At 42.6% G+C, this 25,692-nt stretch overlaps 1 protein-coding gene across 1 annotated transcript in view; it reads right to left on the bottom strand.

The window, feature by feature from the left end:
• The window catches only part of LOC109919231 (protein ERGIC-53-like), a 43,184-nt gene extending 20,673 nt beyond the window's left edge, over positions 1 to 22,511 (bottom strand). The window contains exon 1 of the mRNA XM_020519219.2: positions 22,439 to 22,511. Coding sequence (XP_020374808.2) covers positions 22,439 to 22,464 — 26 coding nt within the window. The 5' untranslated portion in view covers positions 22,465 to 22,511. The remainder of the gene's footprint in view (positions 1 to 22,438) is intronic.
• Positions 22,512 to 25,692: the final 3,181 nt, after the last annotated feature.

Raw genomic sequence — 25,692 nt, 5'->3', positions numbered from 1 at the left:
TACCTTGCAACCTAACTCCACTGAATGCTTACGTTCTGACATTCAGTAAGGGTAGGACTGGGCTGGCTTATTTTTTAATTCTCTCAAGGGATGACAGTAAGGTCAGAATTTGTTGCCCATCCCTTAAATACCCTTGGCTTGCTTGGCCATTTCAAAAGTCAACCACATTGCTGTGGGTCTGGAGCTACATGTAGGCCAGACTAGGTAAGGATTGCAGACTTCTATCCTTAAAGGCCACTACTGAATCAGATCAGTTTTCACAATCACTTCATCATGGACTGCCATTACTGAGACCAATTTTATTAATTGTGTTTAAGTTGCACTTAGAATACCACGTACAATTCTGGTTGCTCCGCTATAGGAAGGATGTTGTTAAACTAGAAAGGGGTGCAGAAAACATTTACAAGGATGTTGCTGGGAATGGTCGGTTTGAGTTGTAGGGATATATGGGGCTGCACAGCGGCTCAGTGATTAGCAATGCTGCCTCAAAACACCATGGACCTGGGTTTGATTTTGCCCTCAGACAACTGTCCGTGTGGAGTTTGCACATTCTCCCCGTGTCTGTGTGGGTTTCCTGCAGGTGCTGCGGTTTCTTCCCACAGTCCAAAAATGTGCATGCTAGGTGGATCGGCCATGCTAAATTGCTCATAGTGCCCAGGGATTTGCAAGCTGGGTGGATCGGTCATGTTGAATTGCCCCATAGTGTCCAGCGATGTACTGACTGAGTAGGGTTAGCCATGGGAAATGCAGGGTGACAGGGATAGTGTGGGATGGCGGGGGGTGGGGGGGGGGGGTGTTGGGCCTGGGTGGGATACTCTTCAGAGGGTTGGTGTGGGCTCGATGGGCCAAATGGCCTGCTTCCACACTATTCTCTGATAGGTTGGAGCTTTTGTCATGCTTCTTTTCATTCCCTATTCTCCTGCAAGAAATTATTTCCTGCTGTATGGCACAAGAGCCAGTTGCACTCAGATAAGTTTCTCACATGACAGTTGCGTGACTGTGTTGGCATAGCTTTTTTGTTTGTTCTTAGGATGTTTATATCAGTTTGTTGCTCATCCTTGGATACCATTGCTGGGGTGTGGTGAAGAACTGCTGCAGTGTCAAGACATCAACAAAGTTTTCTGTAGCACTTTTGATACAGCCAAGCCACTTGCTAGGACCACTTGAAGGGATAATTAACAGTCAACCTCATTGCTATGGGCCTGGAGTCACATGTTGGCCAGACTGGGTAAGGACAGCAGAATTCCATCCTTAAACTATATTGGTCAACCAAATGGGTTTTTAATGACAATCTGGTTCCATTATGCTCACAATCACTGAAACTTATTCATGAGTTGACTGTACGCTCCCAAAGCTCTCGTGGTAGGATTTGAACTTGTGACTTTGGAACATCAGTCGAGGCCTCTAGGTTTCATAACACTGTTGTCAGAGAAAGTGGTAGAGGCGGGTACAATTACAACATTTAATAGACATTTGGATAGGTACATGAAGAGGAAAGGTTTAGAGGGACATGGACAAAACACAGTGAAATAGGTCTAAAACAAGAACAAAAACAAAGTTGCTGGAAAAGCTCAGCAGGTCTGGCAGCATCTGTGGAGGAGAAAACAGAGTTAACGTTTCGGGTCCGGTGACCCTTCCTCAGAATAGGTCTAGTTCAGTTTAGGGCATAAAGTCAGCACGGACAAGTTAGACCAGAGGGTCTGTTTCCATGCTGTATGACTTTATGGCCAGCTGTCCCCAGAGTGTTAATCCTCTTGTTCCCATGGTGAAGCGTAGGCATTAGGAGAATAGCAGCAATGTTACTGAGGTGCCAAGGAACGGCATGAGAAAAATAACAACAGCAAATTGCGTTTAGATCCCTTCCCTCCTTCGCACAGGGAAAAGGTTTGCAGAAATTTACATTCGGAGGTGGTATCCTAGCACCAGAAAATGATACATCAAGGAGGAAACGACACTCCAACCATCAAGGCTGTTTCTGCCACAAATGATGGTAAGATCTATCATTTAATCAAGGGTGATTTCTCGGACAAAATTCAATTTGCTGGGGATGGGGGTGGGGGCAGAGAAATGTTTTCACAAAATATCATTACCCCAATTTACCCGGGGTCATCGTCTTCTTGCTGTTCTAGACTCTACGGCTCTGGGAAGGAACGTTTAATCAAGATGTTACAGCTAAAGGAGTGCAGACAGGCTCAACAGGTCAACTTAGTACATGTGGACATTGTCAATCCTGTCCCATTCACACTCAAGGTAATGCTGCAAACCCGACTCTACACTAGTATGCTGCTTTTATAAACATTTCCTTTCCCCTGACCTCTGCTACATTCTCAACATGGCTCTGTGCACCTGACAACCACAATCCTCTAATGCATCTGGATGCATCACGCCTCGGTACAGCAACTGCTCTGCCCAAGACCATAAGAAACTACAGAGAGTTGTGAACACAGCCCAGTCCATCACACAAGCCAACCTTCCACCCACTGGCTCCATCTACACCTCTCGCTGCCTCGGGAAAGCAGCCAACATAGTCAAAGACCCCTCCCACCCTGGTTATAATCTCTTTCAACCTCTTCTGTCGGGCAGAAGATACAAAAAGCTTAAACACACATACAAATAGATGCAAAAACTGTGAAAAGACTTCTGAACAGACCTCACAAATCTTAAATTCAATGTTGATCTTGCTCTTTGTGCGCTTTCTCTGCATCCATATTGTATTCCTGGCTTTGTTCTATCACCCTAGTGCACCTCTAATGGTATGATCTGCCTGTACTGTACTAAACTTTTCACTGTACAGTACGTAGGTACATGTGACAATAACAGACCAAATCAAATAATTATCAGGCTAAGTGAAAACTGAGCATCTCAAAACAGGGAAGGGGGGAGGCTTAAAAAATAGCTTCATGAAGGATATCCCAGTCAACAGCAATCAGAATTTAGGAAACATCTGTCCAGCCAATCTCCCTCATGAACTGACAACCCAACATGCTCATGAAAAACCCTTTAACACTGGATATCTCAACATTCATGAGGTTTTTGATAAAGTTGCAAACAAATGTCTTTAGGTTATCCTCTAGGATGAGGTTCAGGGTAAACTCAATGAAACTGAAACTGACTCAAAGGGTCACCCCCATTTAATATTAAAATGAAGACTTTTTGTTTCCACTCGGGGTAGTGGACCTGTGAAATTCTTTACACAGAGGACCTTCGAAGTTGGATTATTAAAATGCATTCATGGCTAAGATAGATTCTAGGCAAGGGGATCAAAGGTTATGGGGAAGGTGAAGTTGTGCATTATCAGAACAGCCATGATCTCACTGAGTTCTGGAGCAGACACAATGGGCATAATTGGCCCACTATCTGCTCTAATGTCTTCTGGTCTTATCAAGGGCAGGAAATTAGCACTCATGAGAGATAGTTGGAGTCGGAGGGAAGTAATGAGTGGGGTATCTCAGAGCAGAGTGCTAGGACCATTCCTATTTCCAACTTACAGAAGTGGCTTTGTTTCAGAAACACAATGCAACATGGTCAAATTTTACAGGTGATACCAAACCTGGAGAGGGTGGAATTGAAGGTATAAAAACAGAAATGGCTGGAAAAAGTTACAGATCTGACAGCATTTGTGGAGAGGAAGCAGACTTAGGTCCAGTGACCTTTTGTCAGAACAGAAGAAATTAATTTGGATCTATTACTTTACATTAAAATGTTAGAGTAGGTTAAGTTTGAACAATTGAGAAAAGGTCTCTTTGAAACTATATTCCCAATCACTGGCAAAAAAACGTTGGAAGCGCTTAAGGGATAAGTAGACAAAGGAGATGCTATCCTGGATGTACAGAGAAAGGCCAAGCGGTTTACCTGCTTTTAAACTATCTCAAGATCCAAATGCGAAAGGTGTGTCATAAACCTGTTCACTAACCCACTTGAACTAATAGCAGAAGAACTGAATCAAGCCGTTTGTGTAGTAAAAGAAATGTTTTTGGATTAGTTCCTAGATTACCTACATACTAACAACACTTGTCATAATTGGCCCATATCCCTCTAAATCCTTTTTAAATGTTGCAATTGTACCAGTCTCCACCACATCCTCTGGCAACTCGTTCCATACATGCACCACCCTCTGTGTCAGAAAGTTGCTCCTCAGGTCCCTTTTAAATCTTTCCCTCTCACCTTAAACCTCTGCCCTCCAGTTCTGTACTCCCCTACCCTGGGAAAAATACCTTGGCTATTCACCTCTATCCACACCCCTCATGATTTTATAAACCTTTATAAAGTCACCCCTTAGTCTCCAACACTCCAAGGAAAAAAAGCCCCAACCTACTCAGCCTCTCCTTGTAGCTCAAACTCTCCAATCCCAGCAACATTCTCATAAATCTTTAAAGGACTCAAAGCTGATGAATCATAACCCAAGTTTAGCAACCTCAATGATAATATTTTTAACCTCTCACAGGTGTGCGTCTGAGAAACTAAAACAAAAGTTTCCATTTGCTGAGACCTTAAAGAGATTTACTTTCAGAGCACATTATTGTCTTCAGAGGAAAAGTAAAAAGTTAATTAATCCTCATTGCACATTAATTATATCTTTGTAAAACACACTTAAATAGAGAGATTGTCCATCAGTTTTTTTTCCCTTTCACAAATGTGTTTCTACACTGCATTTGGAACCAGTTCAATCTGATAAAAAGGCAACTTGCCTTAATTCAAACATTCAGAAACTGGGAAAATTAAAAAAACGCAGCCATCACGAATTTGGTCGCAAGATTGGACTGTTGTAATGCTTGCTGGGTCCACTGCTACCCAGGCCCCTCAAATTACAAAACATACCACCCTCATCAATCCTCCTTTTCCAGTTCCAATGGTCTCTACAAATCGAAACCGAGACCTTTAACCTTGCTTTTAGAACTATCCCATGGATTCACTCCGTCTTGAGTCGCCAATTTCGAATAGCCAGATATCGGTGCCAACTCTTTCATCTCTCTAACCCACTGACTGTGGCCATTCTTCGTCAGGGGGCAAGAATACAGATACTTTCCAAGGTCTCTGCAGGATTCTTGAATCCCTGTTGCTTCAGTCTCCCTACTTTTTTTCACCATCTCCCCATGCCTTTCCCAAGTTCTCCCTACACATTGGGGTAATATTTCCCATGCCCAAGGTTTAGGTGTGCTTGAGGAAATGAATTGCAAATGCTTTTCAACATGAAAAACCAGGAAACACATGGTTAAACAAGGCTGTGAATCCTTTGCCAATGAGAGCTGATCTGTCACCCTTCCAAAAATCAGCTTGCTGTTGTTTCATTTTTGAACTGGATTCAGCCTGTGGGTGGATTAGTAATGGATTTGTTCTGAACACAGGCAGAAACAATTTATCTGTAACAGGGGACAATGCAACTCATCTCTGAGTACGTAACACCCCTTAACCTACCGCAGTTTAGTCTGGAATGCAGAATAATAATAGGCTACTGTTTGGCAGAGACTGGCAATAACTGCAGAGACGGTAGCAGTAGAATCCTCAACTTTAACCACCCACCTTTAAATCTGAGGAGTCAGCCAAACCAATTTCCATTAGCACTGCTGTTACCTCTAGACTGCATATCGCGTATTAAACACACTATTTCCATATGGCATCCAGTAAGTAGTTTGTATCTCGTTAGGATGTACATTTTAAGAAATCAAACCACAACAGTCATTGTGGGGAGAAGTGATCATGTTAGTGGGCTAGTAATTGAGTGGCCCAGGGTGAATAAAGTTTTAGGATCACAAGTTCAAATTCCAACCCAGCATCTAGTAGAATTTAGTTTGAACAAATACATCTGAATTGAAAGCTAGTTGTGGTAAAAATGCTCATGAAATTATCAATTGTTGCAAACGCCCAGCATCTACTGTCCATCTCTAAGTACCCTGGAACTCAGTGGCTTGCTCAGACTTCTTTTGCTTTTATTTCATTCACAGGAGGTGGGTGTTGCTGGCTAGGCCAGTATTTATTGCCCATTCCTATTTGCCCAGGCAAACACATTGCTGTGGGTCTGGAGTCACATGTAGGCCAGACCAAGTAAGGATGGCAGTTTCCTTCCCTAAAAGACATTAGTGAACTGGGTTGATTATTACAACAATGAATGATAGTAGCTTTACATTTCAAATTTTTAAAAAATCAACAACACACCTCTGCGGTCAGCAAACCCTGAGACGTGACCGGACATTCTAGCGCAAAAGTAGGACACTACTGAAGCACCACAAGAGCCTTTATTCCAGAAGTAAAGTACAAATTGAATTTACATTCTGCTAGCTGTCATAGAGTCATACAGCATGGGAACAGATCCTTCGGTCCAACCAGTCCATTCTGAACATAATCCCAAACTAAACTATTCCCATCTGCCTGCTCCTGGCCCATATCCCTCTGATTCATGTATCTATACAAATGTTAATTGTACCTGCATCCACCACTTCCTCAGGAAGTTCATTCCACACGAGAACCTATCCACTTTCTTTTTAAATCTCTCTCCTCTCAACTCAAAAACGTGCCCCCTAGTCTTGAATTCCCCCATCCTAGGGAAAAGACAACTACTATTAACTCCATCTATACTCCTCATTATTTTATAAACTTCTATCAGATCGCATCTCAATCCCCTATGCTCCAGTGAAAAAGTCCCAACCTTTCTTTATACTCAAGCCTTCCATACCCGGTGACATCCTGGCAAATCTCTTCTGATAATGTCCTTCCATAACCGGGCACCCAGAGTTGGACACAGTATTCCAGAAGAGGCCTCACTAATGTCCTGTATAACCTCAACACGACTTCCCAACTCCTATACTGAAAGGACTGAGCAATAAAGGAAAGTGTGCCAATCATCTTTTTAACCACCCTGTCTCTATGTGACACAAACTTCAAAGAATTATGTACCTGCAGCCCTTGGTCCCTCGTTCTACAACACCACCCAAGGTCCTACCATTAATTGTATAAGCCCTACCCTTGTTTGTTGTACCAAAATGCAACACCTCACATTTATCCTGACTGAACTCCATCTGACATCTTTCAGCCCATTGATCCATTTGTTCAAGATCCTTTTGTTTTCTTAGATAACCTTCTTCACTGTCTACTACGCCACCAATTTTGGTGTCATCCGCAAACTTACTAACCATGCCTTCTATATTCTTATCCAAATCATTTATATAAATGACAAACAAAAGAGGACCCAGAACTAATCCCTGTGGAACACCGCTGGTCGCAGGCCTCCAATCCAAAAAGCAACCTGCCACCATTACCCTCTGACTCATGCTGTTAAGCCATTAATTATGTATCCAATTGGCAAGCTCGCCCTGAATCCCATGTGTTAACCTTACTAATTAGTCTACCATGCAGAACCTTGTCAAAGGCTTTACTAAAATCCAAATACACAACATCTACTGGTCTGCCATCATCAATGGTTCTGGTAACTTCCTCAAAAGACTCATTCAAGTATGTAAGACATGATCTTCCTCGCACAAAACCATGCTGACTATCCCTAATCAATTTTTGCCTCTCTAAATGTCCATAAACGCTATCTTTTATAATCACCTCCAACAATTTACCCACAAACGAAGTCAGACTCACAGGTCTATAGCTCCCCCAGTTTCTCCTTACAACCTTTCTTAAACAAAGGTAAAACATTAGCCACCCTCCAGTGGTGGCTAATCAGGCAGCTCACCTGTAGTTATTAATGATGCAAATATTTCTGCAAGGGGTCTCATAATTTCCTCCCTTATTTCCCACAACGTACTAGGATACATTAGATCAGGTCCTGGAGGTTGATCCACCTTTATATTCTCTTACACCTTCCGGACTTCCTCTTCTATAATGTGAACCATTTTTAAAACATCAAAGTTTATTTCTCTATATTCTCTAGAGTCCATTTCTTTCTCCACAGTAAAAATGACGCAAAATATTCATTTAGTATCTCTGCAACCTCCTGGCGTTTGACACAAAGATGACCTCCTTGAACTTTAAGATGTTGGGATTCGAAGCAGCGTCACCCGATTGGTAAGCTGTACCTCTGAATTACTGGCCCTTTGACATTACTGCTACACCATCATCTCCCTCAGAAGGATTCGGATTGTCCTGAGGTTGTGAACACATATAAATATACCCTCCTTTGTAATTAATGACAGAACTTTCTGATGATATAAGCAACACAGCGTGTCCCCCACATCGAGACCGACCTACACAGCACTAGTCAGGGACTGCAGTTAACAAAAACAGCCTTCAGAACACCTCCAATCCTGGGAACACTTTCTTTTGCTATACCTCCATTACATGAATCCTGTTTAGGTTGCAACTTATAATGTAATTGGGTGAATCACATTGCAAGAGACAGCCATTCAGCCCATCATGCCTGCACTGGGTTCTATCACCTAGTGCCAGTCTCCTGCCTTTGCCCCAAATCCCTGCACAACACTTCTATCCAAGTAATTATCCTATGCCCTCTCATGCTCACAGGAGTTCAGTTAATACAGACAGAGAAAGAACCACTGCAAATCTGCTTCATCTAAATCCTAAATCATGTTCCTAAAGTCTCCTCATTATTGTTAGCACTCGTTGTTGAATAGTAAACATGTTTTTGAAATACAATCACAAGGAAGTAAAAAGCAAAGACAACAGTAAGTTGTCTGATGGTCTAACGGTTTACATTTAAACTACGACAATCAACGGATTTCAACCTTTAAACACGGAAACCGAAGAAAAAGGCACGAGAAGCAAGATACTTTCCAGAATTAAAACAAAACCTACCTTTATGCCAAGCCCAATTAATGTCACAGTTAAGGATCAATTCAATCTTGCTGTTACGACTCTACCTCTCAAGCTTGTTTCAGGATCCCAGTGCCTAAAGGTTAAAGTTGTCTTGTAGTCCAGTCAAGACAGTGTTTCATTGGTTCCCACCTCCCCCAGCGAATCACTTCCAGCTGAGGTCAACATCTGCCCAAGTGCTAGCTTGTCCAGATTACTTTTTTTCTTTTGTTTCAGTGACCAGCAACCACTAATTCAAAACAACTACGATTCTCAGGCATCAACACACAGTGAGGTAGGGTGTGTGTGCACCTGTATGTGCTGACATTTTTAATAAACTTGTTTGGACAGTTAAATCTCCAGTGTACCTTCCTCCACACACACACACTTACAGTGCAGTTGGGATTCGAACTAGGACCTTCTGGTTCAGAGGTAAAGACATTGCCACTGCATCACAAGACCCCAAGAGGGGGGGGATATGTTTCTTTTATATTAGTCTTTCCAAAGCTACTTCAATGAGGATGTTTTCCACCACTTCAACTCTGTCTGGATTTCAGCCAGACCTGTGGCTAGGCACACTCCACACTCCTCCACTGCAACCCACAAGTTCAGACACTGATAGTCCAAGATAGTGTGCCTCCTATCTCATACATATTTTGTGTTCAAGTCAACCTGTTGGGGCACCTGTTAAAACTTTTCAAAATTCCTTTGTGGGAGGTGGTTGTCACTGGCGAGGCCAGGCACTTGTTATCTGTTCCTAACTGCCCTTGAACTGAGTGCCTGCTTATTGATTTCAGAGGGTAGTCAACAGTCAACCACATTGCTGTGGGTCTGAACTCATACGTAGGTCAGAGCAGGTAAGGATGGCAGATTTCCTTCCCAAAACAACATCAGTGAGCCAGATCGGTTTTCACAACAATTGAATTTAGTTCCATGGTCACCATCGCTGAGATTGCTTATATGCTCAGATTTTTAATTGAATTTAAATCCTATTAGCGGCCAGTGGTGGGACTAAAACCCAGAGCATCAGCCTGGTTCCCTAGGATACTAGCCCAGCAGGATTACCATTCCTCTATCACCTCCCCAATCACAGATAGAACAGGAAAAGAAATCAGATAGGAGGAAGAGGAAAACATTATACTTACAGAATGACTGAGCACTGCCCGTTTATCAACGGCTTTGAAAGCTCTGCCCAAATCCTCCCACTTCCCTGCTCTTCCCCACATCCCAGCAAATTCTCCCTCTCCAATTACATATCCAATTCCCTTCTGAACATGACCATTGAATCTGCTTCCCTTACTCTTTCAGGCATTGCATTCCAGATCATTGAAACTAAACAAATTCTCACCTTGATCCTTTTCTGTTTATCATTTATCTTGAATCTGAAGGAATATGGACCTGTCTGCCATTGGAAACAGTTTCCCCTCGTCCTACTCTCAAAATTGTTCCGATTTGGAGGGATTGCAAATGTTATAAGTACGAAACCAGAAAGTACACGGTAAGGAGGTTGTTCAACTTGAAAGGGTTCAGAAAAGATTTACAAGGATGTTGCCAGGGTTGGAGGGTGTGAGCTACAGGGAGAGGCTGAATAGGCTGGGGCTATTTTCCCCAGAGTGTCACAGGCTGAAGGGTGACCTTACAGAAGTTTATAAAATCATGAGGGGCATAGATAGGGTGAATAGCCAAGGCCTTTTCCTGAGAGTAGCAGAGTCCAAACCTAGAGGGCATACGTTATGGTGAGAGGGGAGGATTTAAAAGGGACCTAAGGGGCTACTTTTTCACACAGAGGATGGTGCATGTATGGAATGAGGAAGTGGTGGAGGCTGGCACAATTACAACATTTAAAAGGCATCTGGATGGGAATATGAATAAGAAGGGTTTAGAGGGATATGGGCCAAATGCTGGGAAATGGGACCAGATTAATTTTCAGATACCTGGTCGGCATGGATGAGTTGGACCGAAGGGACTGGTTCTGCGCTGTACAACTGTATGACTCTAAGTAAATTTACATTCGTAAAGAGAAAGGATAATGTGTGACACTTTCTATGTACTTTGTTTGAAGATGTGGGAGATGTGGGAGGCCATCAAATGTCATATCCTCTAATTTCATTCTAGATACTGACTAACTTGCTGTGGATTTCGAGCAGTTTATGGAAAAGAAAAGGAGAATTGAATTTGTATGGTGCTTTTCATGACCCTCAAACATCCACACAGACAACAATGTACTTTGAAATGTAGTCACTGTTGCAGTTAGATTATAGTTTTATTTTTCTAATGGATATATATTTTTTAAATTTGAATTCAGCCAGATAGAAATTTACACTTTTCTCCCTGTGATACTGCAATACAGAAGAGCCACAACAAATCAAAAAGCACGAGTTAAACTTATGATAAATACTGTGTATTTAGCCAGTGATAAATACCATATCCCCTTAGACAATCACTTACATATAGAAAATTACAGGTCATAGAAATTAAGACTGCGCTTGACTTGCCAGAAAACACCAAGACATTTTCTCAAATTACAAGGTGCACTCAGTAAAGGGACATTGCCAAAATAAATCTTTGCAGGGAGAAAGTGAAAGTGGTTTGTTCAATGGAGGGCTTGCTGGAACTATTATGCAGAGACATATTAAAAAAAACAAAAATATACAGAGCAACACTGTTTGTGTAAGACATCTGAGAGTACATGGAACACTTCAATCTCCTAGAAAACACTGGTGAAACACAAGTAAAGAAAATAAGTTCTGGTATCAAAAATACACTTCTACAGTCCTAGCCATCTGGGACAACCAGCAGATGAGAAAGCCTAAATAAAGGTTACTTTTCAAACTACCAAACAAAATATTATTTAGCCATTGAGTAAATCTGATCCATAGTGGCTCCCATGAGCTAGGTGGCGAGGTTCAATCAATGGTATCAAGTTCTGATAAATGATCAGCACGGTGCTGTAAACTCTACCAGAAATGCAGCAGCAAATGACTAACACCATTGTTACAGACAAGCCAGCAAGGCACTTAAAAACTGGGCAAGATCAGGTTTGACAATAATTGCAGGTTCCTTGACGGTTCAATTGATAAAGACAGTGTGCGTAGCTGAACCATCAAGTCCCACGCCCAATTCCCCATGGATAAAGAGACTGTTGATCGTAAAACAGTAGGGAGGCCACAATGGGTTTCAGCAAGTCTGGCTCATAGAGGGGGAAACAAGCCAGAATTTCTAATGCGAGGTCAAACCTAGGTATTAGCGCACTTGGCTGCCATTTCCAACTACCACCACTCACTGTGTTTGGGGAGGTGATGGCCAACGGTAATGTCACTAGACTAGTAATCCAGAAACTCAGACTAATACTATGGTGAAGTCCCCAAGTTCAATCAATAAAACAATGGACTGAAAGCCATTTCCAGCAATGGTGACCATAAAACTATTATACATGGCCATAAAAACCCATCTGGTTCACTGAGAAGAAACCTGCTCTCCTTACTCAATCTGGCGTACATGTGACTCCAGACCAGACAGCAATGCAGTTGACTTTTAACTGCACTCTTGAAATGGCCCAGCAAACCACTCAGTCCAAGGGCAATGAAGGATGGGCAACAAATCCTGGTGTTGCCAGCGATGCCCACAATCCTTGAAAGAACATAAAGATGTCTAAGCGAGCCAAAATAATCAGAGAGAGAAAGGACTCGCATTTATGCGACGTCCTTGTGTCCTTCAAACATCCTAAAGCACTTGACAGCTAATTAAGTATTTCTAAACAGCAGTTGCTGCTATAACGTAGAAGGCACTACAGCTAATTCAGACACAGCAAGCTCCCAAAAACACAAAGGAGATAAACGATCAGGTTATCTGTTTGAGAGCCACTGGGTAAAAGCATATGTGCCAACACAAATTGGGGGGCCACAGGTGGAGTGAACTGTGCCTGGGGAACTACGATTCAATGCTTTCAGCAGGAAAGGGATAAAAATATCTGCATATTTTCAGAGTCCAAACAATTTATATCACTAAATTTACATCCTGGTATGGATCCATTACCTTTGGGCTGCTCCTTAATAATGAAGCACATTTTTAAAAATACTATACAGAGCCGAATCTCAGCTATAAAAGCCCTTTAATGCAATGAATAACACTGAAGAGTGCTCTTACTGCACACAAGGTTACTGCATTCTGATCTGTGGATAGGCTATTATGTAGAGGGAGGCATATCCTCTGATTTATGCTCAGATAATTATCTCATCCATTGAAAATTGAGTTAACCATGTGTAGGTTTACTGGGGAGGCATAAAATCAACATCAGTCCAAGAATGCAAATACGTACAATCCGACACAAGGGAAGGCGATTTATAATTTAGATTGTTATATTGAACGTGAGATATAGAAACTGCTCATTCACTTAACTTGCCACTGCTGGCATTTTTGCTCCATTAGCACCTTCTTCAATCCTGTTTCCTCTAATTCCTTCAGAAGGTTCCAACTTTCCAATTACAGAAACCATGATTTTTATAGTTTAATAGTTATACTTAAAGCTGACTATTTAATTCCTAGCTCAAATAGACGACAGTTGCCAATTTCTATATATCCCTGGATACAAGTCCCATGTGATTCACATTCCAAAGGAAATGGCCTTTGGGATGCCAACAGGCCATAATAAGCACTGTAATGTCAGGGTGCAGCATTTCCTAAGATTTAACTGAACCTCAGAGTCGAGGGACTCTGCAAGAACACGTGCACACATTTGAGAAAGGAAGGGAAAAAGAGACACCGAAACTGGAGGCAGGCAGACCTGCACCTGAAACAGAGAAGTTAGTGATCTACTGTTCACCATACAGAATGCGGGTCAGAGGTGGTCCTCACATTGGAGAGAGTGCAGAATTGAGAGAGACTGGAAGATTTGCCTTGCTTGGGACGAGGAGGAAGGGAGCTTCAGTGTAACTGTCGGAGTGAGTCAGTCCTAAGATTAGACGTTAGCCAGCTGGAAGAGAGGAAAGAAGCAAGCAACAGAAAAACAGATAATGCTGGAAAAACGAGTGTTAATGTGTTGAGTTCAGTCAGACTCTGCTTTGAAACTGCTCTGAAGGGGAATCATATTGAAGTCTAAACGTTAACTCTGTTGCTCCCTCAATAGATGTTGCCAGATCTGATAGGTTTCTGCAGCACTTTGTTTTTATTTCAGATCTGCAGTATTCCACTTTTACATCAAGTGTTGAAAAGAGCTTTGGGGTGGTTTCAGGAGAATGCAGTGTCCAGTTAAATGGCAGTGTAATATAGAACTGCAGCTGTTTGTGCTGTAATTGACATGGAGAACTTTTCTCTTGTTCAACTTCCAAAAATTACAGAATGTCGCTTTTAGATCCTTCATTACAGTACATCTTAAAATTTGAAATCATGTGGGGTATTTTCGGTCACTGGAAAACAAACTTTCAAAAAGAAATAACTAACGCTGTCTACGGGGCTCATAGCAAAATAGAATATGATTTAATTTGCAACCCAGCTGGGAAGATAATGGGAAGCCAATGGGGATTGCAGACACTCAAGAAACATGTCAACAGCTGATTAATGTCAACCTCAGGGCACGGACAGATTTTGCTGTGTGAATACGTCAAACGCAGTTACAGGGCGAGATTTAAACATTGGACTAGACAGTATCCTGACAACTGAAACTTCCATTCAACTGCCCGCAATCACCAAAGCTTTTGACTGTGTCAAAGGGACACAGAATCCCTACAGTATGGAAGCAGGCCAATTGTGGATCGAGTCCAAACTGTGTCTGAAGTGCATCTCACCCAGACCCACTCCCTACCCCATCACCCTGCAGCCCCCATGGCTAATGCACGTAGCCTGCACATCCCTGGGCAGTATGGGCAATTTAGCATGGCCAATCCTACTAACCTGCACTTCCCCACACTGTGGGAGGAAATCCATGCAGACACAGGGAGAGCATGCAAACTCCGCACAGACAGTCACCCAAGGGTGGAATCAAATGTGAGGCAGCAGTGCTAATCACTGAGCCACCATGCCACCCATGGATGAGGGTGCATACGCCAGGAAACACGAGGATGGAACAGCAGTGAAATTGGATAAAGCAGATAGGTACTCTATCCCAATTAGTGAAGAGCAACTCCTATCGAACACTTAAACTAATGATTTCAAGCCAGCAACTCGAGAGCAGCTCCTCCAGTTTCTATTTTTACTTTATACAAAATTACCGTGATCCTCATTAAAAGGTGACCCACATCAGTGATACCAGCAAGTAATGCTTTCACTTAATGGAACCTGGTTTCTTCCAGTTTTGTGCATCTGCTACAGAATAACTAAAACCAATGGAAATCAAAAACACATTTTAACTCTTATAATATAGATGGAGAGAGGTGGAATCAAAATGTTCAACACCAACTGCTTTTGGTACCAACAGTAAGGTAGCACTTAGGATGATAACATAAAGCCCTATCCCATGACTGCAACGTTGCAGTAACCAGGCTGATTGGATTGGGGCTGCCTTCTCTGGAAAAGATAAGGCCAGGAGGTGACCTAATAGAGGCTTTAAAGTTATCAAAGTCGTTTTTTCTTTAATTTGTTGAAGGGATGGGGGCATTGCTGACTGGGCCAGTATTTATTGCCCATCCCTAACTGCCTCGGAAATGGTGGTGGTGAACTGATGTCTTGAACTGCTTCACACAGGGCTGTCGCGCGTGTGCTGCCTCACACAGGGCCGTCGCATTGATAACGCACACACTGGGCCATTGATATTTACTAACTGACCTACTCAAAAGATATTAAGACACTCCTTCTGGAGTAGGAGGGACTTGAACCCGGGTAACGTGTGTTCGCACCTCTTCAAATGATAAATTAGGTGTATTCTATAATAAGTTAATATCCAATTGTATATGGGGCCTGTGTGAATTCTTTTCCCTTCTGCAGATTTAGGTGGTATGTGCGGCTAGGAAGATGCTGCCATAAATCCTCTTTCTTTGACTGGGTTTAAGAACCTACATGGATTACAGTGGTTAAGGAATGACCATTAAATGAGTCTTAACAAGAAGAGACTCTTGTATCGCACAATAGCAATTGGATAAAGGTGCCATTATCTAGTCACATGCTGCTAATAAGATGACTGTGAGGCAGAGGTGACCTGTTCCCTCCAAGATCCAGATTGGGTGCAGTTTAATATAGTCTCCAACATTAACCCTGTCAGAACCATTAAAACAATTTCCTGGCTCCCACACAGCCAGTAGGTGTGTTAGTTGGTTACAACCCAGTTAAAATGGACTCTAGTTGCTTTTTTTCATTGAAAAGAAGTGTTGGGGCCGTGGAGATGGCAAAGGAGGGATTTACAAGGATATCGCCATCGATAAGTGCCTTCAGTTACAAGAACCTAAAACAGTCAACAAGACATGAAATGGAAGTGTTCAAAATGACGACAGGTTTGGGGGAAAACAATCTCTAAATTCAATTTCAATTCAACAGACTAAATTCAATCTCATCACCAGAAAAGGACAAAGGGAGGGGGTCAGGAAAATTATTTACGCTTTTTTCTTAAGTTTCACACAGAGGAGTGTTGGGAAGGGTACCAGGAACAGCAGCAGAAATAATAGCAATAGCGATCAGTGAGAAAAAAAGTGAGGAAAATGGCAAAAAAATGAGGAAAATGGCAAAAAAATGAGGAAAATGGCAAAAGAAAAAAGTGAGGAAAACAGCAGGGGGATGGGACAAAATGGATTAATTCTGAGAAGGCAGCACAGTGCAGTGGGCTGAATGGCACCCTTCACAGGTGTAAGGTTTGTCAGACGAGTCAATAGTTGAACGAACTCTCTCTCAGCTGTAACTATTTGCACTCACTCACTGTGCCCCAAGTTAAAGCCAGGGCACAGATGAAATTCAAAATTCCAGGGGTGACAAAATGCATTTAGGATCATACTGACCACTGACTGTAGCTGTACAGAAATAATAATTACTGTTGTCCACCCACAACTGCTTTAATGCTTTGTTACCATCCACTGAATCTCTGTAGAAAATACAACACATGGAGAGAGAAAGATAACTATTTTCACTTTCATTTCTCATTTGAGCGAACCATTTAATAGGGGCCAAGATGGCAGGATGGCTGGGTTATGATGCAGAGTTATTACGCCAACAGCACTGGTTTCAATTCCCACACGGGCTGAGGTTACCATGAAGGATGCTCCTTCTCAACCTCTCCCCTCACCTGAGGCGTGGTGACCCTCAGGTCAAACTACCATCAGTCGTCTCTCTCTCTCTCTCGAATGAGAGAGCAGTCCCATGGTCTGGTAGGACTATGGTGACTTTGCCTAACACGGTTCTCAGGGAATCAAAAGGCAAGGACCAACTATTATACGATTGTAAGCATCGCCAGCGATTCTGCATCCATCAGTGTTTCTGACATTCCACTTCAAGGAGAACAACTGAAATTTTGAAGCAGGTTTTGGAAGTGGCTGGAGAGACGGTCCCAGGCTGATACAGCTCGTGAAAAAAAACCCTGAAGTTAGATCCTCTTGTCATCTCAATCACTGAACTGTTTGCCCAACATCTTGAAATGGACAATTGGAATTTTGCTCTAACTAACTGTGGGTTGCACTGGAACCATTATTTTCTGTTCATATCAGAAACTTCACTCCATTTCCTATCCACAGGCTCCAGGCCTCTCCCTGGAACCAAACCAATCTGTCTGCAATCGTGGTGTCATATTTGACAGAGATGAGCTTCCTAGATTGAACACATTCAAGGAGGAACTAGACAGTTTTTAAGAGATAAAGGAATGAAAGGGAGTGGAATGAAAGGGAGTGGAATGAAAGGGAGTGGAATGAAAGGGAATGGAATGAAAGGGAATGGAATGAAAGGGAATGGAATGAAAGGGGGAACAGGGTACTGAGCTGGATGATTAGCCATGATTATATCAAATGGTGAAGGAGACAGGAAGACCCGAATGGTCTACTCCTGATCCTACTTTCTATGTTTCTGAACACTTACCTGGACTATCTCAAAGACCCCCTATTTTCACCCAATATGATCCAACTCGGCCTTACCTCACAACTGCTGAGAAGATATAAAAGCTTAAACACATGTACCGATAGATTCAAGAACGGATTCTTCCTCGCTGTTATTAGACTTCTGAATGGATCTTTCAAATTTTTAAATTTAATGCTGATCTTGCTCTTTGTGCGCCTTCTCTGCAGCCATAACATTGTATTCCTCGCTCTGTTCGATTACACTAATGCACTTTGTATGGTATGAACTGCCTGTACCGCATGCAAAACAAAACTTTTCACTGTACCTAGGTATGTGACAATAATAAATCAAATCAATAAAGCCTTCATCCATACCTTTATCACCTCCTGACTTTGAATACTTGCCTAGCTAACCTCTCAAATTCTATCTTCCAAAAACTTCAGCTCATCCCAAATTTTTGCTGCTTGAATCCGAGCTCACACCAAATCTCATTCACTTATCACCCAAGCTCACTGGTTCCTCATTTCTGAAGCTCCCATCTCCTTGGTTTCAAATCCCTGTGGCCTCATTCATCCTCTGTTTTGTAATCTCTTCCAGCCCTACGAGCCACCACACTTCCTCGAACCCTCTTCATCATTTTAATCCGATTTTAATCGCTACACCATTGGTGGCTGTCACTGGGCCCTAAACTCTGGAATTCCCTCTGAGGAAGGGTCACCGGACCCGAAACGTTAACTCTGTTTTCTCCTTCACAGGTGCTGCCAGACCTGCTGAGCTTTTCCAGCAACTATGTTTTCGTTCTGGAATTCCTTCGCCATCTCCCAAACAAAAAGGGAGAATACTGCAGATGCTGGAAATCTGAAATAAAAACAGGAATGCTGGAGAAACTCAGCACACGTGGAGAGAGAAACAGGAGTTAATGTTCCGAGTCCAACAGGAGTTTTCTTCCCGAAGACGCAAAGCATTAACTCTGTTCTCTCTCTGCCAGACCTGCCAAGTTTCTCCAGCACTTTGTTTCTTTCGCTCTCTCTTTCTTCCTCTAAGACGCTTCTTAAAATCTACCTCTTGAAGTTTTTTGTCAATTACCTGAATATTTTGTGACTTGATGCCCTATTGAGTGGCACAGTGGTGAGCCCTGCTTCCTTCACAGTGCCAGGAACCTGGGTTAGATTCCAGCCTTGGGCGACGATGTGTGGATTTTGTACTTTCTCCCAGTGACTGCATGGGTTTCCTCTGGGTGTTCCAGTTTCCTCCCACTGACCAAGGATGTACAGGTTAAGTAGATTGGACATGCTAAATTGCACAGGGATGTACAGGCTAGATGGGTTAGCCACGGGAGATGCACGGTTATGGAGATGCAGGGTCGCAGGTTTACAGGGACAGGGTGGGACAGGGTAGGTCAGGCAGGGCTGCTCTTCAGAGGTCAGAGAGGCCTGCATCCAAACTGTAGGGATTCTACGACTCCATCACATTCCTGTAAAGCCCCGCGAGATGTTTTAGGAGTAAGAAGCACCACATAAACATAAGTTGTTGTTGATGCTGATGTGGAAACATGGGAATGCTGCAAGAAGATACCCTGTAGTCTAGTTGGAAGAGAGAAGTCTGAAAGGTTAGCTCTACAATAGTGAAAACATACTCCCTGTAGCTTAGGGGCTTTTGATCTTCCTTTTAACTGCTCTTGCAACGAAGGTCAAAGCAAAGCACTTGGCGTGCCTATGGCCTTCTAACACAGCATGTAAATTTTGTAAGTGTTTTATCTCCCATCACATGCTCTTTAGAGATTCCCTTTATAGATATGAAAGCATTAGGACCATCCGGTTTGATCAATTGCTGCAGAATGCAAGTCTGTATTTGAACACATCGACACAGAACGTTGTATTCTGACTCCAAAAGCCACAAAGAACCACTCTGTAAAAGACAGGACAACTTGATACAACATTCAGCACTGGGACACCAGTTTACTTTGCAGCGCATTTCAGCAAAAGCTGACACACATTTTCTCCTCTCAAGCCACTTTGCACCAAGTAGATTGTCTAGATTGAGAGCAGGCAGCAAATTCCATCTAACAAACTAAGCACCAGATGGTGCAGAGAAACAGTTAAGTCGCAGTAATAAATACCTCTCGTGCTGAAACCACCTGCCTCCCTCCGAGCAAGATGCCTATTGACCCTTTGCTGACAATAACTCCTGAGGGGCAGACCCCATTTCATTATCTCAATTTTTGTCATTATCTTGACAATACTACGTGACTGTGTCCGGGAATGAAAGGGAAAACAGGGCAATACAGTGTTAAATAACCAAAAGAATCAAAATACTTCTGGCAGCAAAATTCCAACTCTGATTCATTCGCACACTGCCTTAGTTCTATGAGCATGGACAGCGACGAAAACACATACAAGTCTGCTCTCACATTCACTGTAGAACTGCAGCAGATTTTAATACAAGTTGTCACTTGTCATGTCCTCTTTAAGACCTCAGCTACTTGTTCAGAATCCAGATGGCACTTAATGCAGTGCTGCTCAGACTAAACAGAAGAGGTTTTGAAAATCGTTCAGTTCCCTCGAATCAGAGACTGGAGACTCTTTTATGGCAAAGTACCAAACATAAAAAAACACAACAGAATGCTAGGAATCGGAAACAAAGAATAAATGCAGTGGAAATAATTAAGCTGGCCTATGAAATAGTTGATAACCATCTCAGGTACAGACCTTTCCTTCATACTGGAAAATCCAAAGAAAAAAGGGTTTATATTTATATAGTGCCTCTCATGACTTCTACAAGCTGCAAAGCACTTTACAGCCAAAGAAATTCATTTGAAACACAGTTACTGGCGTAGTACAGCCATGGTGGCTCAGTGGTTAGAACTGCTGCCTCACAGTGCCAAGGGCCTGGGTTCAATTCCACACTCCGGTGACTGCCTGTGTGGAGTTTGCACATTCTCCCCGTGACTGCGTGGGTTTCCTCCAGTTTCCTCCCACAGTCCAAAGATGTGCAGGTTAGATGGATTGGAAAATGACCATAGTGTCCAGGCTGGGTGGATTAGGCATGGGATATGCAGGCGGACTGGGTCTGGGTGGGATGCTGTTCGGACGGTCCATGTGGATTCGATGGGCTGAATGGCCTGCTTCCACACCGTGGGCATTCTATGTTTCTAAGAAAAATGGCCAGCCCTTAAAACTCAAACCCAGCCCATAGTGTCCAAGGATGTGCAGATTAGGTGGATTAGCCATGGGAAATACAGGGATAGGGTAGGGGCGCGGATCTTCGGAGGGGCAGTGTAGACTCGATGGGCTGAATGGCCTGCTTCCACTGTAAGAATTCTATGGTTCCATAGGAAAAGAGGCAGACAATTTGCGCTAAGCAAGCTCCCACAAACAGCAACAAGGTGACAACCAGATATTTTGCTTTTTCTTAGAAATGTTGATCAAGTCATAAATTTTGGTCTAGGCGCCAGGAACATCTCACCTGCTCTAAGATCACAAGGGTGTTACAAATGTAAGGTTTTTTATGAGGTTGCAGTGTTTTTTCTTTAATTGCTTCTTTTAATTCAAGGTAAAAGAGAGCCTGGGGCCTCCCACTAGTATTCGCTAGTGACGAGCTGCTGAGACCTAGCTACTGTGAGGAACATTGGATCCAGAGCAAGTCCTATTGAAATATTTAACATCTAAACACAAACAGAGAAGCTGCTGGCCTTTTTTTTTAAGCAGACTTGCGCATCTCAGAAACACGAGAGAGTGTCCAGAGGCGTGTGCACCTCCAAACAGCCGGGGGCTCGTACAAACACAGAAAGCCAGATGCTTGCAAGAGTAACAGCTTTTGGTGCACTCTCAATATTACAACTAAACTTTTGGGTTGGTTAGCTCATTAGCTGGATGGCTGGTTCGCAATGCCAACAACGCGATTCCTGCACCAGCTGAAGTTACCACGAAAGACTCTCCCTTCCAACCTCTCCCCCAGCCTGAGGCGTGATGACCCTCAGGTTAAACTCACCACCCATTGTCTCTCTTCAATGAGACAGCAGCCCTATAGTCTGGTAAGACTATGGCAACTTTAACTTTTTTAATATTACAAACCATCCAAACAAAAGAGAGAAACAAGTCCATTTGACACTGGGGAGTAACTTTCGGCAGGTTTCAAGAGTGATTACAATTTTGCAGACATTGGAGTGTAAACATAGCATGGTGCTTTCGGCTGTGTTGGGAAGTTAAGGGGTGGCGGGGGTAGGGGGGAGTGGTTGGGATATCTTATCTCAAATTGAATACAGAAACAGAAATTGCTGAAAAAGCTCAGCAGATCTGGCAGCATCTGTGGAGAGAAATCAGATTTATCGTTTCAGGTCCCGAAGCGTTAACCCCGATTTCTGTTCACAGATGCTGCCAGATCTGCTGAGCTTTTCCAGCAATTTCTGGTTTTGTTTCTCATCTCCAGCATCCGCAGTTCCTTCAGTTCTGAAATGGAGTAAATTAGTTACATAGTAATGTTTAGTCAATATTGCCTTTGGTGCATTTGTTACAGTACAATTCTCAAAATGAAAAATCCTGAGCTGTCCTTTGCATTGGAAATTCAAAGTCATCCATCTCTCTGTGGACCGTATGCAAAGCTTTCCCAAAGATACCATTCATATTGTACTATGCTTCCACTGCTCCCCAGTAACCTATGGCTCCTACTCTCCCCCACCTGCATCCGCAATGCATTCCCTCCAGAACAGAAAAGCAATAGCTACCTTATATCTTGCACCTGTTGAACCATCTCCTTCTGACCGTTCAGTAGCAACACCAGTCTCTGGGAGCCTTCAGTGTCCTATCAAACAAAGACACATTTCAGCAAAAGAATTACTGACTGCATCTCCTGAAGCAAAGTCCTAGCAAGTTGCTTGGTAATTACTCAGTGGTACAGAGGTATCTGGGTGATTTCACCGAGCAGGAATCTCTCCCACTCTTACCGCACACTGTGCTAGTGCGTGTCAGAAGGATTTACAAATTGATACTCAACCTGTTGGGCTGCAAAATGAAAATATCTTGCTTCCTAGGGTAGGACTTGAACCTAGGGTTTCTGGATCAGAGACAGGGATCCTACACACTGTATCAGGAGACCTCTCTCCCACGGTCAGCGTACTCGTGATCAAACTCAAGAATTTTAGATCAATTTAGACAGAACTAACAATGCAAACTGTGTTCTTGTATCCGTTCTATTTATATGGAGTAAGTGTACTTCCTCCACCTCACAATCAGAGATTAGTTTGGTCCTTTTGATCTAATCTTTCCAGAACAACTTTTACAGTCTCCCAATTACTGCTGAATGGAGATTGTGCCTTACTTCTATGTCTTAGCCAAAGAGAGGCATTTCTAATTTTCAAAAAATATTTTGCCTTTGGTGTAAACACTGCATCTTTAGTTAGCCAAAGGCTGACTGAACAATCCCAATGCCAGTGATCTGACCAACAAGGCTATTGCCAACTCACTGTTTCAAGTATGTGGTACTACATACCACTACCGCAGAGTGGGTGGCACGGTGGCACAGTGGCTCAGTGGTTAACACTGCTGCCTCACAGTGCCAGGGACCCGGGTTTGATTCCACCCCTGGGCGACTGTGCAAAATTCACACAGACATTCTCCCTGTGAGTTTCCTCCAGGTGCTCTGGTTTCCTCCCACAGGCCAAAGATTTGCAGGTCAGGTGGATTGGCCGTGCTAAATTGACCCATAGTGTGCAGGCTGGGTGGATTAACCATGGGAAATGCAGGGATAGGGTAGGGGCTGGGTCTGGATGGGATGCTCTTCGGATGGCCCATGTGGATTCAATGGGCTGAATGGCCTGCTTCCACACTGCAGGGATTCTATGATTCTAAGACAAGTCATTAGAGGCAATGGCCAGCCCTTAAAACCCAAATGCATCTTCAGCCCCTACTGGATCTGAAAGCAGCAATTAGACTACAATGTGAGCAATATCCCTTTAAATCCTCAGAGCCCAATGTGAGAAATGCCCTTTTAAAACACCACAGTCAAGTGCGAGCAATTCCCCTTTAAGCTATGGGCCCACTGTATGCAATGTCCCCATTACTCCTTCATAACCCAATACTAACAATGTCCCTCAAAGAATTCGAGCCATTCCAAAGAGGGTAAAACTTAAACGTTATGAGAGAGAGAATCGGGATTAGGCCATTCGGCCCTCTGAGGGTGCTCCACCATTGGATAAGAGCATGGCTGATATGCCATCTGAACACAATTCCTTCATTTTCCTTTTCATCCAAAACCTAGTGATCTCTTTCGAACACATGACAGAAGCAACAACTTATGAAGATAAATAAACTCAGACATATTACTCCAGCAAAAAGTTACACTGCACCAATCGCAATAGGATCCCCAAAGTCATTCACTCCAACTCCCAGTTTAAAATAGCTGCGGGTCAACGTAAGATCTTCACTCTCACTGAGGTAGCCTCACAGCAGAGAGGTGGTGAAATCTGTGGCTCTCCAGCCCAGATTCTGTCTGTGCTGTCCACTGCAATTAGTTGCCACAAAGGTGGGGGTGAAGTGAAACTGCAGCAAGGTTTCAAACTGCATTTTTCACAGCGATGCATTATTTTTGCACACAACGGATGAATGCAGAAAAAACAATTTTCTCTTGACTTTAATACAAATAATAATAAACATGGGTTGTGTGTCTGTGTGTGTGTGACTGTGTGTGCGTGGTCAGATAATAGTCAGTCACTCTACTCGTAAATTATTGTAATTCCAGTAATCCCCAAGGCAAAGCCTCTTAAAGTGAGGGCTGCAAGGATATACCGACAAAATAGAATATTCCGGATTATCTCTTAGAAGAGAGCACAGGTTGGCCAGCACATTTGTTGAATAATTACATGAATCAAATAAAGAGAATCTCAAAACATAACTATGGAAGATTTAAAGCCATTCTTTAATACATAAAAGATTTAAATGGATTGTTTACTCAATAGTCTGGATTTTAAATTTTACTTTCTTTGTTTTGAAGTATTTAATTAAAGTGATTGCCTCGAAAATAACTCAGAGGAGCATTAAGGGCGATAGAACCTTTTTCACTGTTTTGAGGTGTTATGGAATTGAATGCTATTTTCCCAAGTTTCTAATCATCTTACGCACCATTTAAAAAGGCAGAGATAGACTTGAAGTGCTAGGGAGGTCCCTATGGAATACTCACTGTTATGCTTTCATGTGGATACTCTTGTCTCAAGTGTCAAAGCATAGTCTCAACTGTACAAACATTGCATCTATATCTCAAGATACGGATTAGATATCCATCAAAAAGCCTTAAGGAACATTACATTCTTAAATTTCAATTCATATCACATACTTTTAGGGAATTCTCTCTTTAAATCTCTCTCTTCCTTAAAAGTGCTCCGTGAAAAGGAGCTGTTTGATAAAAGTTTAGGTCACTTGTTCTAATATCTCCTTAAGTGGTTGTTGTTAAATTCTGTTTATGAAGCTTTGGCTGTGTCAAAGGTGCTATATAAAGATACGCCATTATTAAAGAAATTAGACTCTCCCCTCACAGGAATACTACTTAGTAGCCATAGTTCCTTGAGTGAGTGATTAATCAATATTGTGAAGCTGATTTCCTCAACAAGTCAATAAGAAACTAATGAGAAAACACAAAATAAAAACAGGATAAAAATACTTCTCCCTCTAAGTAAAACCAGACAAGCTGAATGTTTCCAGCATTTTTTTTTGTTAATTTCAGATTCCCAGCTTTCAGCGTTTTGATCAAAGAATTGATTCTTATTTTGTTGGTGAACTGAAAGGTATAATTACTCAGCCGGGGTGGGGGTTAATAAACAGAAAATCCATCTCACTGCCGATGTTTCGGCGCCTACAGGGATTTGTCACTTGAACCCATCTGCTCCACAAAGAGTGGATCATTGCAGAACTCCCGATGGAGTCAGGCCGATAACAGCATAAAAGAACAGAGGAAATGCAGCCAAGTGCCTTAGCAATAGTTTCAGAG

The sequence above is a fragment of the Rhincodon typus genome, chromosome 36, assembly GCF_021869965.1.
Source record: "Rhincodon typus isolate 14 chromosome 36, sRhiTyp1.1, whole genome shotgun sequence".
Taxonomy (NCBI): domain Eukaryota; kingdom Metazoa; phylum Chordata; class Chondrichthyes; order Orectolobiformes; family Rhincodontidae; genus Rhincodon; species Rhincodon typus.
Note: the sequence above shows the minus strand (reverse complement) of the source record. Positions and strands in the feature narration are given on the sequence as shown.